Here is a 22,555-nt window from a genome sequence, read left to right on the forward strand (position 1 = left end):
CCAAAGGTCCGATTCATATATGGACCTGGGTATAGTTTGTGAAATTTTATATTAGACCAAGACATGATTTGACTAGAGTTCCAATTAAGACCCGTAATTTTTCAATATAAAAATGATAAAAAATATGATTTTACCAGGTATGGTCCAGGCCAGGTACATGTAGTTATTATCAGGTCTAGGTATGGTTTTTTATAGTAAACTCGATTACACTCAGGTCTAACTCAATATCATACCCAAAAAATCTGGTCCAAGTCTACCAGAGTCCGAACCAATTGACACTCCTAATGTAGAGTAATTAAAACATGAAAACTAATGTGTGAACAATGATTTTCATGAATTTTTTATTTTTTTATTTTAAATCTAGCCGTATGGATGTGATATATATGTTTGGTTTTACAAGAACATGTGCTTGTATCATCTGATTTTGATGCATAACAATATTTTTTTTAAGACGTTAAAATCAATGTCATAATTTTTAAAATATTCAAGCATTAAAAATCTTATTTTTCATCAAAATACAAGATCCATGGTGAATTCCTAGCAAATTTACCATGCCGAACACATTTTACAAAAAAAAAAAAAAAGGTGTTGAAAGTGCTCATATTTTAATTCTTGAAATTCAGTTCTCATGTTCTACTCATGTTCAAGTCTCACACACACATATATATATATATATATATATATATATATATAAAGTGATGACATGAGATAATATTTGGTAAATGGGGAAAGGGAGGGAGCATTGTGGGCGACGTGCGTTGGGTAAATTGGCTGAAATGGTGGCCCCCAAATCTCTCCGCACCCACCTCCCCTCCCTCTTTATTTCAGAGAGACAGAAAGTAGAGAGGGACTAGAGAGAGAAAGTTCAGCGAGGGAGGGAGAGTCGAGAAGGCAAAGAGGAGGAAGACGAAGACGACGGTGGCGGTGAAGTCCAGGAATCGGAGGACGGCCACGGCACTTCCACCAATAGCGGCGTTCTTCTTCTTCGTCGTCGTGGTCGTTGGGGCTGGCGCTTAGGGTTTTAAACTAACGCAGAGGAGAAGGTCGAGGACGACGAAGACGTCGTCGGCGTCAGTGCCATTGCCTCAGAAGCGGTTCCCAGCGAAGGTACTGCGTCTCAAATCCTGAGTTTGTTGTGCGTTTTTTGTTAGGGGTTTTTCTGCGATCGTCTTCGTCAGCGGAATTCACGGTGGGGAGAGCGTTGATCTGGTTGAAGAGGCTCCGCCGGGTCGTTCTTTCAGAGAGTTGGGATTTCGTTTCTTCCCGGATGCTGTCCGTTTGGTCCAAGGACGGGAACTCGGGGGAGCTGGGGATGGAAGGGCTTGTGGGTTGAATCTGCAGTTTGTGGATCTCCGCTGCTCGCGTTTTCGAAGCGATGATCGGCTGCGATTCGCGTGGGATTAAAACTTTCTCTTTTAGAGTTATCTATTTTTCCCTGTGAATATCTCCTCCATCTCTTCATGTGATGGTGAAGAAAATGAAGTTCCTTGCTAGGCTTTCTTCTTCTCTCCGTTAGTTGGGTTTCTCAGAGCGGCACGCTTGGTGTTTGGGGAGATGCTCGCGATATTTACTACCGAAGCTTCGTTTAGCCGCGAGGTCCCTCCTCCTCCTCATGCTTTGTGCTTGTGAGACAGTTCTCAAGATGGAGATAGATGTTTTCTGGTTCCGATTGATTCGTGATTTTGTAATTACAAGGATGCCATTTAGGTTCTATTCTTTACATTCCCTTCTGTTTTTCTCTTCCCCGTCTCCTGCATCTAGCTAGCTCTAGCTGTGGAAAGTGGTGTTTTTTTATGTTGATATGGTGATTTAAGATCATGATTGATAATCACAATATATATGATTATAGAGCAAAAGATGAAAGGATATTAGATAGGCTTGTGCATTCAGGATGTCCTTGTATTTGTGGAGATCCGTTGAATACTTGGAGTAGGTTTTGAGCCTTGCAAGTTTATGAGTTTCTTGGGCATCTGGTGTGTTATAGTGAAACAAATCTGATCCGAATCTTCGGTTGGTTTTTCTGCAATTTTAATGCTAGATGGGTTCTGAATCAGGCATAAGAAAAGGATAAGTTAGAGTTCGATAATTATTGCATGGTTTGAATACCTCCTTAAGGTCTTTTTGGACGTGCATGTGTTTCGGTTAGATTAAAGCAGTCATTACTTTGGACTTCCTTGAAACTGTGCTTTGAACACAAGTTGTTGAGAAGACCTTGTCGCTGGTTAATGATCTGCCTTGAGGTAATATTCTTAGGAACAGGCAATGGGAGACAAGGTATACCGGCTGTAGGGCTTGGGCGGTAAAGCATCAAGTTGTGAAATTGTTGCTTAATAGTCTCGATCTATGGTTTGATGGTTTGTGCTCTTGTTTATTTTGCAGAGACATGGGACAGGTGATCATGATTATATTGGGCAAGATCATGGAACTGTCCAGGTGATTGGGGCTGACTGTGTTTATTGTGTATGTGGAGATAGTTATGATGGAAACCTGGGTCAGTGGTAGGTCTTATGTTTTTGGATTGATCATTTAATTTCTTCTGTATGACTTTATTATAAAGAGTATTGTTTTCTATTACAATTCCATGATCAGTTATGTTTGTCTTCATGATTCTGATAGTGGGCTTAAATGCAGACACATCCGTCTTGATGTATGGTATATTATGTAATGCTTATGATTGCTATTTAATCCAAATCTATGCAAACATTGCAGATTTATTATTGTACCTGCAGCGGAGGACCAGCATCTGCTCATGCTACATGTATTTCTTCTTCAGGTTCTCCTGCTAATCTAGCACATAGTAGTTTGTGTGAGATTTATGGTAGGAGCACACTGTTTGATGGAAGAGAACACATATCAGTAAAAATGCTAAGTAAAGTGGAAACTGAGCTTCCCAGAGTCATAGATCCAGACCTTAACTGGAAAACAGGTTCAAAAGCATCAAAAGGTAATAAGAGGGCCATCAGACGAGCGAGGACTGCATTAACAGGTAGTCTTAAGAAGCCACCCAATTCAGAAAGTTTATCTTGCATTGAAGATTCAAAAGACAATGCCCCCCAGAAAATGGAGGAAACACCAGTTTCTGAAACTGAAAAGGTCTGTATTTATCTCTTGCAGCTGCCTTTTCACTGTGCTCATTAGTCCATTACCTGTAATAACGTGCACACACACGCACATACTCTCTCTCTCTCATATGATCTAATCATGACTTTTTTCCATTTCTTATATGAACTAATCATGTCCTTTGTTTTTTCAGCTTGGTATCTCTGTCCTTAGTCGGCGATTTAGTGATGCAGTTGTTAGTGTTCCCATTAAGAAAAGGCGTGTTGCACTGGTCCAGTCTCCATCACCTCCACCTCAAACACCTTCCCCACATGCAACAGAACCTGATCACATTCTCAACTCTCCTTTGGAGCCTGAAGAATCTTTTCTAGATCCTCATAAAGATAGGCATGTTCCAGTAGGTGGTTGTGTTGCAGAGGAACTGCTGCAAATAAGCAAAGGCAAAATTAAGGTGGAGAATGTGCATCACTTAGAGCCAGAGATAGAAAAAGCTGTTCCTGTGGCACATATTTCCCTCTCTCAGCAACTTGCTGATATTGTAGATTTTTCTGGTATTTCAATGTTGGCAGCTGCTGCTTGCAAAAGTGATCTAGGAAGCAGTATCAGCCATTTTGAAAGTGTGGTTGAAGTTCTTCCATATTCTGATAATAAATATGGAATGTCAGCTGGGATGAATAATGAATTACTCTTGGAACAAAATGAAAAACGAGAACAAGATGGAAAGCTGAATGATCCCAAGGCCCAAGTTTTAAGCAGCAATGAATATGGTGATAGTGGGAGGGAAAATTTAGTCAGCATAAAAAGCAACTCTGCTGGTGCCTTCAGTGTTGGCCAAAAAGTTATTGGCATTGATGGTGGCCATTGCATGGATTCCATGAATGAAGTAGGTTCTCTTTCTCCAAATGACTTGGAAAGGTTTCCAAACACTTCTTTGGACAAAGAGAGAGGAATGAGGGAGAGGCCTGATTTCTCTTTTTCATGGGTGGATAGGACAAGCTGGGATTTGAATATTGTCATGGATGAGTGGGAGACTCCTTCAAATGACATTGCAATCGGTGAAGATGAAAGATGCAAGGATAATGTGGGCGAGATGGAAGGGAACCAGGTGAACATGGTCAGAGAGGCAAATCTTCGAACCAAAATGCTATCAGAATATGTGTTTGTTAAAGACGAGCATGAAGATGGCCATAGATCGAGGGACACAACTTGCAACATTTTACGACAATTGGATTCTAAGGTTCCCATGCGTATGCAGTTGTGTTTAACATCTGGTCCTGAATCATGTTGTGGTAAAGAGCTTGGTGATAATTCTTTGCGAAAGTCTGAATTGCAGAGGCAGGACCCTGACACCGAAGTGTCTGAAGAACCTGCTTATCCTTGCCAGAGTTCTCAAGTAGGTTGTAAATCAGAGGGTGATGGGTTTGAATGTTTTTCAGCCACTACAGATGTTGCATTTGTTAAAATGGATAGACATTTCATGGATACAATAACAAGAGCTGATGGAAACAGTGGTTCATCAGAGAAGGAAGAATATCCCTGTAATAAAGGTATTGCTGTCACTGATACTGAACTAGTTGTATCTAGTACAACGACAGAAGCTGAAGGAAATGGGGGACCGTCAGAGGGGGAAGAATATCCTTGTAGCAGGGGTCTTGCTAGCACTGATACCATACTAATTGGTTCTAGTACAATGTCTACGGCTGATGGAAATGAGGGCTCATCAGCAGGGGAAGAATATCCCTGCAGTGAAGGTGTTGCTGTCACTGATGCTGGGTCTGTTATTTCTAGTTCCTCTGATCGTGGTTGTGTACCTGCAGAGGATAATGATGTGCTTCTTAGTTGTGTTGTGGAAAATGTTGATGAAACATCACATCCTTCTGATGATGATTCTTCCATGGGATGTGCAGCCATGGTTGAGGAAAAGGTAGATGCAGTATCTGATCATGATGACAAACATTTGATGATAGCTAATGAGGGTGATTCACTGGTGGACGATGAAATGAACCGTTCTATTGTTCAAAATTATAATGATGATCCTGGAAACAGTTCCCTTGAGCTGGATGGTATTGCAACAGCTGATCGTGATGCTAATATGGTTTGCCATCCTCCTATCAAGGAAGAGTGCCTTGTTAGAAAGAATAATGATGATGGTGGAACTGTTGAAAAAGAACAGATTGATGAGGGCCCTGGACGACTGGAAGTTTCATTAGAAACAGTGGTTTTCAATGAGCAAGTGACATTTTGCCCTGCAGTTTCTGGTGGAAATATTGATTCTGCTGAATTTCAAGAAAGCAGTGAAGAGAAGAATTTGGTGTGCATGGGCATGGAACAAGATACAATTGCAACAGAGCCTGTTTCCTTTGATTTCAGTTGTCACAGTGAGGCTTCTAAAAATTATATTGATGATCACATTAACAGCTTGATTGAAGATGCACAGGGAGATAACTGTGAAAGTGACAATGAGTCAGATAGTTCTCGAAAAGTTCCTAAACTTGTTGCTATTGGTGTGGGAACCACAAGCAAGCCGCATGCAGATGACTCTCAATATGAAGATGGTGAATTCAGGGAGTTGGTTGTAACTGGTTGGGAGGAAGATGCTATTGAAGATGTGGAAGCTGAACATGTGGATTATGGATATTCAGACAATAGAGACATTGATGACTTTGGTACTACTGTAGATTATCACAATGCAGAATCCGTACTAGTTGAGAGCACAGATTGCAAAGGAAAAATGCCACTGGAATCTTTTCCTTCAGTCATTTCAGAGGATGCTACATGTACTGGGAAGAATATGGAAGCGGCCAGTGTTCAGAACCATCAGAATCAGTCCTTACAAACAGAAATTTCAGATACTGGGTCTGGCAGAAATAGATCTATGAAGGTATTGAGAAAAGTCTCTAAGGGACACACTGAAAGAAAACAAAGCAGTGTAAAGGTTGGCAGTAGCATTGAGATTGTTAAAGGATCCAGTGGTAGCAGGGATGAAGTGACAACTTGTAAGGAAGCTGCCATGGAATTGGGTAATACTGTCAGTCCACCTGCAAAATCATTACAAAGGGATGCATTCTCAAATGTACATAACAACTCCCAAAAGGCAGAGGCTGCTGAAGATGGTACTGATAGAAATAAGGATGTTAGCTCCAGTGGGCCCAATGCTGGAGAATCCGTGAAAAGAGGTGTGTCGACATTGGGCAGGGAGCTATTATCCCAGATTCAAGGTCCAGTCTCCTCTGACACTGATATTGGAAAAGAGGGGATACATGCACATCGAAACAGGCAATCCTCTTTGCTGCACCAACAGTTTTCAGTTTTCCCTTCCCTTTTTATTGATTTTGTTTTCATCATGACAGCAATTCATGAAATTTGATCTTGTAAGAATCTAGTGCTTACTTTCCTGTTTATTCTTCCAGGGTTGCTTATAATGATACACAACAAATTGGAAGGGATGCTGGTCAGGGGAGGGAATCTTCCATACGTGTCCATGCGAGAGGAAGAGGAGGTGATTGGTTGGACTCTCCAGGTGGTTATTGGGGTCCAAACCGATGCCGTTCACCTGCTCCTTATGGTGCTTCTAGTTTTCGGCGTACAGGGCCGCCAAATAATGCTGCAATGAAGTTACATAGCAGTAGCTTTATTATTGCTCCTGATGGCACCATTGTAAAGGCAGGTGGGATACGGACCAGCGACAGGATCGGTAGGCAACGCATAAGCACATCACCAAGAGGTTTGCATGGTGCACTTGTGAGACAAAGATCAACAACAGACCGAGATGAGGATTTGAGCTTTGATCTTCAGTTAGGACTTGGATCGGTTAGAGATGTCAGCCCTGATAGGATTATTAATGTGGGCAGGGACAGATCACGTGGATATGGTCCTAGGATGATTGGTTTGAGTCCTAGAGAAAGGTACGGTGGACCATTGGATGGTGACAGGATCAATTCGTACTTGCACACAGACCATTCTGCGAGCAGGAGAGAAAGGAGCTTTTCACCTGGTCATAGAAGGACATCTCCTCTCTGTGTATCTCCTTGTACCAGGTCTCCTAGAAGATCAAGAACTCGATCACCTCGGATGTGGACTTCCCATAGAGGAAGAAATGCACTTGTAAGTGATAGGGGGCAAGGTTTACACACACACAGTAGATCTCCAAATTTCAGGTCGGAGACTAGAATGGAAAGAATTAGATCACCTCGCCGCAGGCCTATTTTTGTCGAACACCTGGACAGTTTTATTCCATCATCCCATGATCGCTCTTCTTCATCTCATGCATCCAGATGGATTGACGAAAGGAGGGATATGGGGCAGTTCAGAGAGGAGTTTCGAAGAACTGCATTGGAAAGGAGCCCACCTGAAAGAGTTTTCTCACAAAGCGGCCAAAGATATGACATGTTGGGGTCCCAACGAAGGGTGAAAGCTAACGAGTACTTTAGGTCTGTGCGGTCTGCTAGGTCCCCTGAATTAGATGTTGATGGTCGAGGACCAAGGTATGATATATCTGAGGATGGGAGGAGGAAACATGGTGAACGATATGGGTTAGACCATCCTGGTAGGCTCTATGATATGGATGGTGATGACAGGCGCCTCCCATATGATGTTGAAGATGGGTTTGAGGGGCACAGTTCTCGTGGAAATGCAGCAAAGATCCAGAGGAGAGGAAGTCCAAGAGATTACAATCGGAGTATAGAGAGAAGGCTTGGGGATGCATCCAGGAGAATTTCACCCAGAGAAGATGGAGCAAGTCATTTTAGGTATGACAGAGAAGGAAGGAGCAACCCAAACTTCAAGCGTTTTGGAGTTGGTGATGACATCATGGCTACTAGAAGGGGGAGGCCTTCATGATTTTCAGGAGGAATGGTTCTCTTGGAGTTTCCTATTTGGGTGCTTCTGTGGCTGTGTAATGGATGATGCTGTAAATCTCTATTAGCAGCAAGAGGCATCATAAGCATAGATCTGCTTTCATCTTAACAGCATTGTAAGAGCCACAGCACTATTAGGAGTGCCTTTGCAGATTTTATTTGGGCTCATGTCTTTTTTTCTTTCATGGGTCCATTGCTGATGTAATTAAATATTGTACAAGGCTGTGCTATTACGATCATTCTGTGAGCATGGTTTATATCAAATCCCGAAGCTATCAATGGTCGATGGTTCAGCTGATTATTCATGTTAGTACAACTTCTGCCGCTGATTAGAAAAGTTAACCTTGTGGAAGAACAACCTCTTTAAAAATATGTAAGTGGAGAATATGACTGGATGGTTCCCATACATATTCATGGGGATGATGGTTATTCCTTGTGGATTCCTGCCATTGAAATGAAATTACTTCAGCATTGACAAATAATTATATGAAGTCCAATATGGAATCCAGATTCACATTTTCCTTCCAATGAATCTGAGAGGCAATTCTGCAAAAGTAATATAAATAATATGATGAAATTCTGGTGGCCATTTTTTTTCTTGACAAATACTGAAGTTCAAGGGCACTTTCTGTTCTCATCTCAAGATTTTGTTGCTGAGAAAAGCTTTCAAGCTAAACTTCCTTTTGTTAGTAGTTGTGAAATACAATAATTTCAATATGATCATTACTGCAGGGCTGTTAATTACTGGCGGTTGTGCACTAGGATACCTTGAAAATTTGGGATTGGACTCCTGATTGCAAGTCTCTTACCATTTATCTTCTGTAAACCAAAAAAATAAAAATCAAAGGGAAAATGAAGCTTTACTTCTACTGGATGCCTTGCTCTCTGTTTCTTCTTTAAAGAATTTAGAGGCAGCTGTTGAATAAATGCATAAATAAATAAATATATATACAAATATGTATGTATATGTGTGTGTGTGAATAAATGGGCATTTCTTGTTATAGACAGCTGAATAATCATCCATCCTATTCCTGCAGATTGTTTCCTTTGCTTTCCTGCCCTTTTAAAATAAGTACCTCAATGTAAAAGTTGATTTAATGCTATGTCAACTGTAAGCATTGACGGGTAGTCTAGGTTCAAATCCCATGGGCGTCACCCTGTTAAAATATGTTGTATATATATATATATTTATATATATAGTTTATGACATATACACATATATATATAGTCATATATATGTCTATATGTCTATCTATATATATAAATATATATATTTATATTGTAATACCCAATAGGGGTATTTATGTCATTTCACATGTACACGCATATCCTAGATATGCTTCTTTTTCTTTTTCCTTTCTTATTCTTTTTCTTTTTTCTGTTTTTATTTATTTCTTTTTTATTGTTAAAGGGGGTCCCACATAGAGACGTTGGACCCCCCTCCAACAGTCCTAAATATGACCGTTGGAGGGGCTCCAACGTCCCTATGGGAGCCCCTCCTTGGGTCCCTTGCTGTGTATAAATAAGGGGCATGGCCCCATGTATTTCTTAAGCTTCTTGTGAAGCATTTAGTGAATGAAATATATTTTTTTCTTCTTTGTGTGCTTGACCACTTTTTGTGGTTTATTGTGTGCCCTCTAGTGGCCTCTTGTGTATGTGCGTGCTTCCGTGCTTGCTCTTGGAGTTCTTGCCTCTCTCGGTTGGCATTTTATTACATGGTATCAGAGCCTCGTTATAGAAGCTTCATCGGATCCTCTTTTTGACAAGCAATATCCTTCTCTTTCTTGCCTTCATAGTCTTCTTCTACAAATGGCAAACAAGGATGCAAAAATCGATCTCTCATTCAAATTGGATGAGACCAATTATCGCATGTGGGCAGCCGCAATGGAGAACAATCTCAAAGGTAAAAAACTTTGGGGTTATGTATGTGGAACCGTTCCGGAACCATAATTGAAGTTGACTAAATTTGAAGGTGATGAGGAAAAAGCATTAAATGAAGAAGAAAAGGAGAAGGCTATCCTTGACTATTCTTCTAAAATAGAAGATTGGGAAAGTGAGCATGCTAAAATCTTAGCATGGTTCATGAACAATGTTGAATTGAAGATTTGTGCAAATCTTGCCAAATTCAAGAAGGCTAATGAATTTTGGTTTTTTATGAAAGGCATGTACACTCAAAGAGAAGGTAAGGGCTACCAAGCAAGGTGATATGAGTATTAGGGACTACTATAGTGCCCTATCCTCTCTATGGGATGAACTTGTCCTTCTCGAACCTCAATGGGAAGGTAGTGCTATTGCCATGAGGCAAGAGCAAATGGAAAAAGAAAGGTTCTTTCAATTTATTCATGAGCTTCGCCCCGAATTTGAGCAACTTAGAGGATCCCTTCTTCATAGGACTTCTACTCCTCTAAGTGATATTTTAGCCGATTTATGTCAAGAAGAAACTCGTTTGGCTTTAAAACGAGACGTTGATGAAGTTCATGCCGTGTCTAGACCCGGCAACAATGTAAGAACATATAAACCACCACATTTTTGGAAGAATAATGGTGGTGGAGGAAGGAAAATCATTTGTCATAATTGTAATGAACCGGGCCATATTCGTCCAGATTGCCCCAAGTTCAAAAAGAAGGTGGCTTCCGTTGGTGAAACTCCTCCAAACGCCAATGAAGATTCAAAGAAGGATGGAGACATAAAGGAGTCCATCGCTCATCTAACTGAGACTCTCCAACAATTCATAAAGATGAACTCTTCATCATCGTCTTCACCCTCCACGTCCGGCGCCGCCATCTCTTCTTTTCCAGGTATGACCTCTTGGATTCTTGACTCGGGTGCCTCATTCCATATGACCCCAAATGCATCACTTTTGTCAAAACCTAGTCTCAATAAATTTAAATCATACGTCTCCACTGCCGATGGAACATCCTTGGGTGTTGAAGGCATTGGAAATCTTGAGAAAATCTATGACCAAAATAAAGAATTTTTTGTTCCCAAAATCCGTATTATTCCAAAACTTAACCTAAATCTTTTTTTCGTTTCTCAAATAACCGATTTTGAGTGTAATGTCTCCTTTTCACCTACTCATTGCTATGTGCAGGATCTCCGGTCCGGGAAGCGGATTGGGCAAGGCCATAGAAGAGGGGATCTTTACTATATGGATTTTTTGTCTTTGCCATCCAAATCATTTTGTAATCATGTCCAAACTAAAGATATTGAGACTTGGCATAAGAGGCTTGGACATCCTAGTATTTTCAAGTTAAATCTCTTTCCATTTTTGGAAAAATTTTGTAATACAAATACGTTTACATGTAATGATTGTATTTTTGGAAAGATTCACTCTCTTCCATATTCACATAGTAATTTTGTGTCAAAAAGACCTTTTGAACTTGTGCATTCCGATGTATAGGGGCCGGCACCCGTCTTGTCCAAAGGAGGTTATTCTTACTATGTCTATTTTATTGATGATTTTACTAGATATACTTGGGTTTACATTATTAAAAATAAATCCGATGTCTTCACTAATTTTAAAGAATTTCATGTTCTTATTCAAAACCAATTTCAAAACAATATAACCATATTTAGATCGGACTCGAGAGGAGAGTACATGTCTAAAGATTTTCAAAATTACTTTAAAATAAATGGAATTGTGTACCAACGTTCTTGTCCTAAAACTCGCAACAAAATGGTCTTGCGGAAAAGAAACATAGACATTTAATTGAAACCACAAGAACTCTTCTTGTGTCTAAAAATGTTCTCAAAAACTTTTGGGCCGAAGCCCTTCTTACCTCAACATATCTTATAAATCGTATGCCTTCCTCCTCTTTAAAAAATATTTCACCTTTTGAAAAACTATTTAAAATTACTCCAGATTTTAATAGACTAAGAATCTTTGGATGCAAATGTTTTGTACTTAGTCAATGACAAGATAAATTGTCTCCTAAAGCTCTTGAATGTGTGTTCATTGGCTATGGGGAGAATAAAAAAGGATATAGATGCTATGATATTCGAAATAATAAATTGTATGTGTCAAGAAATGTGACCTTCATTGAAGAACAAAATGGTTTCGATATCCACACATCCAGGGAAGACATTGATTATTCTTTTCTATTTGACTTAGCTCCTAGACTTGAATCCCCTGAGGCAATTATTTGTGATACTACTTGTGATGGCATCTTACACTATAATGATATCTCACAACAAGATAATGGTTCCCAAAATGAAAGTCTAAATGATATAAATATATATACCCGGCGGTTAGGAAATGAACATCAACCTGCTATTGACAGATACTCTCAATACTTCTCCTTAGAAGAATCTATTGACAACAATCCACCTAGGAGATCTTCTCGTACTAGTAGGCCACCACAAAAAATTGTGTCTTATGAATCCTTTTCTCCGAATTATAGGTCTTGTCTTATGTTAATACATTCGTACCATGAACCTTCGTCATTTAAGGAAGCTAAAGATCATCCACATTGGATTGAAGCTATGAAAATTGAATTAGATGCTCTTAATAAAGCCCAAACCTGGAGCATTATTCCTCAACCAATAGGAAAAAAAGCAATTGGGTGTAGATGGGTATATAAAGTCAAAACCAAATGTGATGGATCCCTAGAAAGATACAAAGCTCGCTTGGTTGCGAAAGGCTACGCCCAAGAACATGGGATTGATTATGAAGAAACCTTTGCTCCTGTAGCTAGGATGACTAGTGTACGAACCTTAATTGCTCTAGCTTCCATTAAGCAATGGCCGATATATCAACTTGATGTTAAAAACGCTTTCCTAAATGGAAATCTGTGTGAAGAAGTTCTTATGGATCCTCCGCCGGGTCTTGAAATTGGGAAAGGAAATATTCTAAAGTTGAACAAAGCTCTCTATGGTCTTAAACAAGCACCAAAAGCTTGGTATGATCTTTTTAGCAAAGTAGTGCTTGATAATGGCTTTTCTTCATGTTACACAGATACTGCTTTGTTTGTTAAATCCTCTAATGAATACATTACTATCTTATTGCTATATGTTGATGATATGATTATCACAAGTAATGATAAGAAAGGTATCGACCTTATTAAAAATATTCTTAAGAAAAATTTTGATATGTCTGACCTGGGTTTTCTAAGGTATTTCTTAGGTATTGAAGTTGCATACTCCCCCAAAGGGTATGTCCTATCTCAGATGAAGCTTGCCTTTGACATTATTGCTAGGTCTGGGCTGACAGATGACAAAAGGGTGGAGACTCCAGAAGTAATCAATGCCAAGATGAGAGCCAGTGATGGCACTCTTTTAGCAGATCCCACGCCTTACCGTCAACTGATTAGATCTCTAACATATTTATCTATCACCAGGCCTGACATTTCTCATGCAGTTCATAGTGCAAGCCAATTTCAGACTGCTCCATCTACTATTCATATGGCAACAGTAATGAGGATTATCAGATATTTGAAAAATTCCATAACTAAAGGAGTATTCTTATCCTCTTCCTCACCTCTTAATTTACTTGCGTATACTGACTCCGATTGGGGGGTAACCCCGATGATCGTATTTCTACCACAGGTTATTGTGTGTTTCTTGGTGATTCACTTATCTCATGGAGGTGTAAGAAGCAGCATAAAGTCTCTCTCTCGTCTACCGAAGCAGAATATCGTGCGATGGCCACTACCACAACCGAGATTGTATGGTTAAGACGCTTGCTTAAAGATATGGGTGTCTCCTTCTCAACTCCTTCAAAGTTGTGTTGCGACAACAAGAGCTCTATCTATATTGCTAGCAACCACACCTTTCATGAACGAACAAAGCACATTGAGATGGACTGTCATTATGTCCGTGATGAGTTCTTACGGGGCACCATTCAACTCCCATATGTTCCTACTGAATATCAGCTGACGGATTTCTTCACCAAAGCCTTGCCATCGCCTCGCTTCTTCTTTCTCCTTAGCAAACTCTCTGTGATTTCCCCGTGTGTTTGAGGGGGGGTGTTAAAATATGTTGTATATATATATATATATTTATATATATAGTTTATGACATATACACACATATATAGTCATATATATGTCTATCTATATATATAAATATATATATTTATATTGTAATACCCGATAGGGGTATTTATGTCATTTCACATGTACACGCATATCCTAGATATGCTTCTTTTTCTTTTTCCTTTCTTATTCTTTTTCTTTTTTCTGTTTTTTATTTATTTCTTTTTTATTGTTAAAGGGGGTCCCACATAGAGACGTTGGACCCCCCTCCAACGGTCATAAATATGACCATTGGAGGGGCTCCAAAGTCCCTATGGGAGCCCCTCCTTGGGTCCCTTGCTGTGTATAAATAGGGGGCATGGCCCCATGTATTTCTTAAGCTTCTTGTGAAGCATTTAGTGAATGAAATATATTTTTTTCTTCTTTGTGTGTATAAGGAGGTTTATGACAAGTTGGATACCAAAGAAGGCGAGAAGGATATTTATAGGCTTGCAAAGATGAGAGATAGGAAATCGAAGGATTTGGGTATGGTTAGATGTATCAAAGATGAAACGCAAAGGGTTTTAGTCAAAGATGAGGAGATTAAGGAGAGATGGAAAGATTATTTTGATAAGCTATTTAATGATAGTCATGCTCAAGATCTTGGAGACTTCTCCATTCCTTTTCATGAGATAAATCGTGACTTCATGCGCAAGATTCAAAAGAAAGAAATTGCAGAGGCTTTGAAGAAAATGAAATCAAGAAGGGCAGTTGGCCCAGATGGTATACCTATCGAGGCTTGGAAATGCTTGGGAGAGAAAGGTTTAGAATGGTTGACAAATCTTTTTAACTTGATTTGGCGAACAAATAAGATGCCTAATGAGTGGAGGAAGAGTACTTTGGTGCCTTTATATAAGAATAAGGGTGATATACAAGATTGAACAAACTATCGTGGTATAAAACTCATGAGTCATACTATGAAACTTTGGGAGAGGGTGATTGAGTCTAGGTTGAGGAAGGTTGTCATGATATCGGAGAATCAATTTGGTTTTATGCCTGGAAGATCAACTATGGAAGCTATACATCTTCTTAGACAACTTATTGAAAGATATAGAGAGAGGAACAAAGATTTGCATATGGTTTTTATTGATTTAGAGAAGGCATACGATAGAGTACCTAGGGACGTTCTCTGGTGGACAATGATGAAGAAAGGTGTTTCTCTCAAGTACATTAGCATAATTAAAGATATGTATGAAGGAGTAGTAACCAATGTCCGCACTTGTGGAGGGGTGACAACCAATTTTCCGATAACGGTTGGGTTACATCAAGGATCTGCTTTAAGCCCTTTCCTATTTGCGATAGTGATGGATGAGATTACGAGATCAATTCAAGAAAATGTACCGTGGTGTATGTTGTTTGCTGATGATATTGTTTTGATTGATGAGTCTAGAGCTGGGGTTAATGCTAAGTTAGAATTATGGAGACAGACATTGGAAGCTAGAGGTTTTAAGTTGAGTAAGAGTAAGACTGAATATATGGAATGTCGGTTTAGTAAGCAACGAAGTAGTGATGGGAGTGTAGTGAAGCTTGGTGAGCAAGATATACCGGTGAATGATTATTTCAAATATTTGGGATCCATCATTCAAAAGTATGGAGAAATTGATGGAGATGTAAATCATAGGATAAAGGTTGGGTGGATGAAATGGAAAAGTGCTACTGGAGTGCTGTGCGATCGTAGAATGCCATTGCGGTTGAAGGGAAAGTTTTATAGGACGACTATTAGACCCGCTTTACTATATGGTACGGAATGTTGGGCTGCCAAGAGACATCATATTCAAAAAATGAGTGTAGCTGAGATGCAGATGCTTAGATGGATGTGTGGAAATACAATAAAAGATAAGATTCGGAACGAAGAGATACGTAAGAAGGTAGGTGTTGCACCCATTGAAAATAAGATGCGAGAGAATCGTTTACGGTGGTTTGGACATATTCGGCGAAGGCCTAATGATGCTCCAGTTAGAAGGTTGGAGAAATGGGAAAATATATTAGTTAAAAGAGGTCGGGGTAGGCCTAGGAAGACTTGGATGGAGATGATAGGAAAGGATATGAATGCTTTGAACCTCACCGAGGACATGGCGTTGGATAGAAATGATTGGAGGAAAAGGATTCATGTGGAAGACCCAAAATGAATTTCTTTTTTGGTTCATATCGCTGACCCCAATTGTTTTGGGATGAAGGCGTAGTTGTTGTTGTTGTTTTGTGTGCTTGACCACTTTTTGTGGTTTATTGTGTGCCCTCTAGTGGCCTCTTGTGTATGTGCGTGCTTCCGTGCTTGCTCTTGGAGTTCTTGCCTCTCTCGGTTGGCATTTCATTACACCCTTGCGTAAGTTGAAGCTTGGCGACTCCCTGGGGTTGAGGGGTAAGCCCTCAGAGTTTTACTTTGACAGGACAGCGACCGTAAGTACGGCAGGCTAAGCCAGCCCCACTAGATCTCTGCACCTGGGGCAGTTTCTCTGAGTAAAATATAAAAAAAACTGTAAGCATTGATTGACTTAATACAGTTGCTAACTGCAGTACCATGCCATTCCCAGTCTTATTGTCTTGTTTATGTTTATGACGGATAGCTGCAGGATGTTTATTATAATTCGTACTCTCATTATTGATCACAGGTGCGAAAAGGATACAAAATTTTAGTAGCAATAAGAAAAGTTTCAGAATCAATCAAGCAAATGAAAGGCATTCTTTATTATGCCCAATGCAGCATGATTTACATTTCTGTAGATGATTTATTGTTTGGTTTGCAAAATTTCTTGCATTTGATTGTATGCTAAAAAGTCATTTGTGTGACGACACATAACCTGGATCACTATTTTAGGGAAAAGTCTGATATTTATGTTACCTGGACAATCCAGACTGGCATGTACACTTTTGAACATCTCATTTTTTTCAGTTTATTTAGTGAAATATTGTGAAAGTTAAAAAATGGTAATGTATCATAAAAATTGCAAATTTATTCTTAAACATTTAAAAATTAATGTTACTGACTACAAAATAATGTCAATATCACATAACAAACAATAATCAACCACATCAAATGTCATACAGACAAGAATAAAGTTATTAATGATATTCATAACTAATAAAAAAAATGGAAATGATCCGAGAGTATCAAGAAAAAATAGCAAACTAATATGTCAAAAGAGAATGTAAGCTACATAAGTAAATACAAACAATCGGGGTATTTAAGACAGTTTTACAATCTGATAGCTAGAATCCCTGATAACTTGTGAAAGATTTTCAAGCAAACTGGGTTGTGCCCAAGGGGTAAATACTTAGGGGGAAAAACTTTTAATATTGTCTCATTCTGAGCTCCGACTTCTCTTCTTACTTGAATAAACACTTTCAACACCTACTCTTTTTCCCTAGAGTTAACTTCTGATGTTACACTATGGGCCATAGGATTGGAAGTGAAAGCTCTTCATCCTCATCAAAATCATTATCTCTATCGAAGCTGTAAATACCTGATTCCAACATCCATAATCTCTTTTTTCTTTTACATGTCTTGCTCAAGTCATTGATCATTTGTTGGCATTGTCATTTTACAGTTTTTAGGAGGTCCTCCAACGAGCAAGGGGCAACATTTTGGCGTGTCTCAGCTAAATGATGTTTTAACTGAGATACTGCTACAGAAATGGTTCTCTAGTAAAAATTGCATTTGATCTTTAACTAGTTCTTTTGGTTGATTTGGGCTCTCGATTACCATGCCAGATAATTCAAGCTATCTTAATCCAAAATCTTTTATAATTAAGGAAAAAAGAAGGATTTGTTACCTCAACTTTTCGAAGAATGGACAAAAGCAGTGAACTTCACAATGGTCGAAAATCCACCTCCTTCTTGCTCAAAACCAGGCTGTAAAATGAATAACACAAAACCCCCAAAATCCTCATTCTTAGAAATGCTAGATTTCACACCCAAAGCTTCCAAAATGACATAGTGTGTTGAAAATTAAAAATGACTTTTAAAGTAAAAAATGTCGGGCCAAAACTGGTGCACCTGTGACGAAATTTTAGAAAAGGCTCTTTGAAATAAATAAAAGGTTTAAACCAGTATGGGCACTGTACAATACATCCATATTGGGGTGTGTCGTATGATATGCAACTATGTCATACTATGTGTAGGATATAACACCAAATCACCTCTAAAACTAGTTTTAGGGTATATTTTATGGTTAAAGTGTTGTTATCTTAACATTTCATATGATATGTTACCACTTTGACAACACCTCCTTTTATCATTTCTTCCCTAAATTTTGTCTAAAATCACAAATATTTTAATGACTACCATCTATGTCACAGGGACTTGGCCAACTGGGTGCTGCACCCATGTCGACGCGACGCGGGTGCGGTCAATGCACCCAGGGTCATTTATGTCCAACTTTTGGATTTTATATATATATATATATATATATATATATATATATATATATATATATATATATATATATATATATATATATATATATATATATATATATATTTGCCGCACCCCCGCACCCATGTGACATAGACTACCATTGCTTTACTAATTTTACACCCTCTATATTTTTAATTCAATGAAACTTTCTTCACCCTCTCCCTTTGTTTTTAAGTGTTCAAATACTCCTCGCTTTCTTTGTAGTTCAGTGTTTGAATGTATTTTACCTCTTTCTTTATGGTTTGAACTTCAAAACTTCATGCTCTCTCTCTCTCTCTATATATATATATATCTGTGTGTGTGTGAATAGGTTTGCCACAAACTTATACCCCTAAAAAACTTCAAACTGACATGATAGTTATGCACCATTTGTCCATATCATTTTCATTTAATGGTTTCATAAAATAAGTTGCAATACATCATATATTTTAATGTATGTATTATCTGTTTCTGAAAAATTATTAAAGTACCCATGGTGCTGTCAATTAATGTGTAAAACCACCGTCATTTTTTTGAAATTGTTGAGTATAAATGTGTAGGGAACTTGTCAAATTCCTTGAAAGAAAACACACACACACACACACACACACACACACACACACACATATATATATATATATATTCTTTTTAAGCCTCAACATGTTTGACATATCGTGCTATGTTTGACAGTGACACTAGTACGTGTCTAGTTACATGTGTAAAAGTACTGCATTAGCAATAAAAGTTCAAATTTAAAATTAAAGGTATTACATACATTTTTAAGTTTTTACTAGGATTTGTAGTTCCATTTGTTCGTGATGATGTTTATTATCTATTTGTCATTTGTAATTGATATTAATATGTAGTTATTTTCCCAGGCTTCTCACCAGGTGTGTGCGGAACTGCTGATGAGGGTTTTTGTATATGCAGTTTATATGTTTTTGCAGACATAGCGGTACATGTTCAAGAAAACAAGCATGGGTATGCAATGCAATGCGCTCTTTGAATTATTATTATTAGATGCATTGTCTGTGTTTGTCATATGCTGAGAGTGGAAGTGCTGTTTGTTATTTCATGTAGATAAAAATCATGAAATGGTGGATTTTCTTGGAGGTTTTGGGATGAGGGCTTTATCAACTTGTCCTCTGTCTTAGTCTTTATGTTTGTGTTGGTTAGAGTGATAGTTGTTGATGCACTGGTTGAGCTTGTTCCATGGGCTTTCAGATGTTTTTAACACTGAATCAAACTTATTAGAGGTGGAGACACTGCCAAAAAATGTACCAAAGCTCAGGACATAATCCTAACATCAGGCTGAGAAAGCTTGTTGGATTCTATATTGAAACTTGGCTGTGGTTTCTTTTGAAGCCACGTTGCTAAATACTGCTGATCTTGCATAAGGTCAAGTTTAGTGTCTGTCGATTGATGTGTGGGCTTCCTGTTGCATTTTGGCCTTTTTGTAAAAATGACTCATGTAATTTATACAAGCATCAACTGAAGTTGGTTTTGAATCTAAAGTGGATAGTCTTATTATCAATGGATTTGTGATGATTAGGCAAGTTGTTCGGCGTAGACATCTTGAAATTGCTGGCAAGTGGTACTAATTTATCAGATAGAATCTTTAACAAAAAACATCATTGTGTCTTCAGAAATGGATTTGATGAAGAGTTGGAGGTTTGCATTGGCTAAGTTCACCATATACCGGACAATTCTGATTTGTGGTACCATGGAAACTGGCGTAAACTTTTGGCACTTGTAGTATCAGTATACCTGTACTTTCAGCTGCACTGTGTCTTTACTACATAACCAAGTTCAGCTTGATAAACTGAGTCTCACATCCATGTCCTCTACTTTGTACATGTGAATTGTTAACCTTGGGATTTGTTGATTGAGTTTTACAATGGGGGAGTATTGCCACATCATATTCATGCTCATGGTTCAGTAATTGGTTTGAGGAAGTACCAAAAAAACTATCTAGCGATCTGTTCCTCTCTCTCAGTTGCTGAAGTGGCTTATATTTAGCTCAATTGATAACAGATGGAAGTTGTGTTTTATTTTCTTGAAGATAATATCCAATTAGGCAATTTATCCATAATGTTAAGTTGTTTATGATGAGTATGTGTATGCAAATCCATTTTGCTATGAACGAAGCAGAATTATTTGAACATGGAATATATAAGTAGAGAAGTTTTTTGTGAACCATCTGTAAGTTAACTATTATTACAAGCACCGCCAAGTGGAGATAAATTCAAGAGAAGCAATTCAAAAATAAAACAACGATGCCAAATTTTCCATTGTTGCAGAAGGTAAAGTGGCTTGGTTATTTAAAGTAACATGTAAGGGAATTCATCGTTAGCTTTTGCTCTGTTTTTCAAATATTTGATGTGTGGTATTCCAGCCTGACTAGTGATGGAGGTATTATGCTGTGAGCCTTTGGTTGAAATTTCATGGATCACAGCTTATTCTTTTTCTTAAAAATCATATCTATATCCTCCAAAGCCCGGATAAAAAAAATTCTTAATTTGTTTAAATACAATGCACCAAATCACCTGAGGAACCTAAACTAGTCTGGGTGGTCAAAGTTGTTGGATTGGAAATGATGTAATATATATGTATGTATCTTGTTTATATTGTTTTTTTTTTGTAAAAGTTCCAGGTTGCTTTTCTTAAAAATGAAGAATACTAATGTATGTAGGTCACACTTTTGCTTCAGATTCATGCTTCCATAATTTGGGACCTGTTTTTTTCTCCCACCATGCTCCTATTGTGATTTGAGTGTGGTTCCCATAAATTATACACTTGTGAATAAACTCTGTGGTTTCTCTATGATCTTTATTCTTGCTGTTTCTGAGGCAAAAGTTGTCTCATAGGCTTAAGATATTGCCCATCCTGTACAAGTGCCAGAAAGTAATGCACATAAAGAAGTCAGAGATTAGAGATGTGCTGACTTAGTGTTTAAAGGTCAAGACAAATATCCTGGATCTGCCATGTGTGAATGTCAGAGGCAATCAGGGAACTGACAAAAAGGTTGAGGACTTCGGAAAAAGTAGCTATAACCTCTCCAGTGGCTAGACAGAATCTGAACAACATTTTTCAACTTGACCTTGTCAATAGGCAATCATTTGTGTGTGTGTACAGTTTCTTTTGACATTTCTTATAGTTTTCATGTTTTTTAACTAAAATATTTTAGAAAAGAAAAAATGAATTTTAGTACTGTTTCTGGAATGATGTGAAAAGTTAGAAATTATCAAAGCTGAAAATTAAGCTTAGAAAATTTGTTATATTTAAATTGGTAGAACAGATAAAGCATATGAAAGTATCTTGATATGATTTATGATATTACTACAATGTACTTGTGATGTTTTTAGGCTTTGATATTTTGAAAAAGTTGTGTAAACCTGAAATTTTAATGTAATACCAAGATATTGTTCTATGCCTATTTACTGTCCTTGCATTCTTATGCTCCCACGCTTGATCTTGAACTTGCTCTCTCTTCATACACACACACCTGAAGCCGACGCCGATCGACCTCTTCGCTGGACCCCGCCGCCGCCAACCGCTCCGCCGGACCTCTCCTCCTTAGGTACTCTCTCTCCTCTCCGACTGACTCCCTCTGCTCTCCTCCTCTCCTCTCCGACTGACTCCCTCTGCTCTCCTCCTCTCCTCTTCGACCCCTCCCCTGCACAAAGAGGATGCCGGGAGGGGGCTCGGCCCCTCCCCTGCCAACAAGGAGCGTAGGGAGGGGGCTCGACCCCTTCCCTGCACAAAGAGGGCGCAGGGGGGGTGGGGGGGGCTCGGCCCCTCCTCTGCACAAAGAGGGCTCAGCCCCTCCCTTGCCAACAGAGAGTGCAGGGAGGGGGCTCGCCTCATCCCCTGCACCAAGAGGGAGGACAGGGAGGGGGCTCGCCCCCTCCCATTGTTTTTTATTTCATTAGTGTTAATGTTGTTAATGGTTAAAACTTAAAATATATATATATATATATATATATATATATATATATATATATATATATATATATATATATATATATATATATATATATATATATATATATATAATTTTTTTTGCCACACCCCCGCACCCGCACCTGCACCCATGTGACAGAGGAAAAGTGATGCAAAATGAAAAATCCATATGGATTTTCCGACCCTTTCAAATGAAAGACTTTTTCGCTGAGAGTTTTTCTAAAAAGTATTCCTTTTGATAGGAAACATTCATGTGTGTGTGTGTGTGGGGGG

General features: G+C 38.7%; 1 protein-coding gene across 7 annotated transcripts; it reads left to right on the forward strand.

The window, feature by feature from the left end:
• The first annotated feature begins 767 nt into the window (after nt 1–767).
• Nucleotides 768–19,833, forward strand: LOC149817717 (uncharacterized). Of its 7 annotated transcripts, XR_016427291.1 has the most exons (7): nt 768–1,107; nt 2,380–2,498; nt 2,710–3,093; nt 3,254–6,336; nt 6,471–8,289; nt 19,198–19,300; nt 19,400–19,833. XR_016427291.1 is itself a non-coding variant. In XM_089985119.1 (5 exons), exons 3-5 carry the CDS (start codon nt 2,863–2,865, stop codon nt 7,897–7,899), a joined length of 4,743 nt encoding a protein of 1,580 aa, XP_089841245.1. In that variant the 5' UTR covers nt 768–1,107; nt 2,380–2,498; nt 2,710–2,862; the 3' UTR covers nt 7,900–8,757. The 7 variants fall into 7 exon arrangements, 5 of the variants coding, with proteins under 5 accessions (XP_089841245.1, XP_089841250.1, XP_089841246.1 ...); XR_016427290.1 differs by having other exon boundaries at nt 19,198–19,833; XM_089985119.1 differs by lacking the exons at nt 19,198–19,300; nt 19,400–19,833 and having other exon boundaries at nt 6,471–8,757.
• Nucleotides 19,834–22,555: the final 2,722 nt, after the last annotated feature.

This window comes from Nuphar pumila, chromosome 13, assembly GCF_984573655.1.
Source record: "Nuphar pumila chromosome 13, dmNupPumi1.hap1.1, whole genome shotgun sequence".
Taxonomy (NCBI): Eukaryota; Viridiplantae; Streptophyta; class Magnoliopsida; order Nymphaeales; family Nymphaeaceae; genus Nuphar; species Nuphar pumila.

Bases quoted from the DNA above. Each gene is read 5' to 3' on its own strand.
- LOC149817717 (XM_089985119.1), top strand. From the start codon at position 2,863: ATGCTAAGTAAAGTGGAAACTGAGCTTCCCAGAGTCATAGATCCAGAC. The intron at 3,094-3,253 runs GTCTGTATTTAT...TTGTTTTTTCAG, and splicing joins CAGTTTCTGAAACTGAAAAG to CTTGGTATCTCTGTCCTTAG. The intron at 6,337-6,470 runs GCAATCCTCTTT...TTATTCTTCCAG, and splicing joins ATACATGCACATCGAAACAG to GGTTGCTTATAATGATACAC.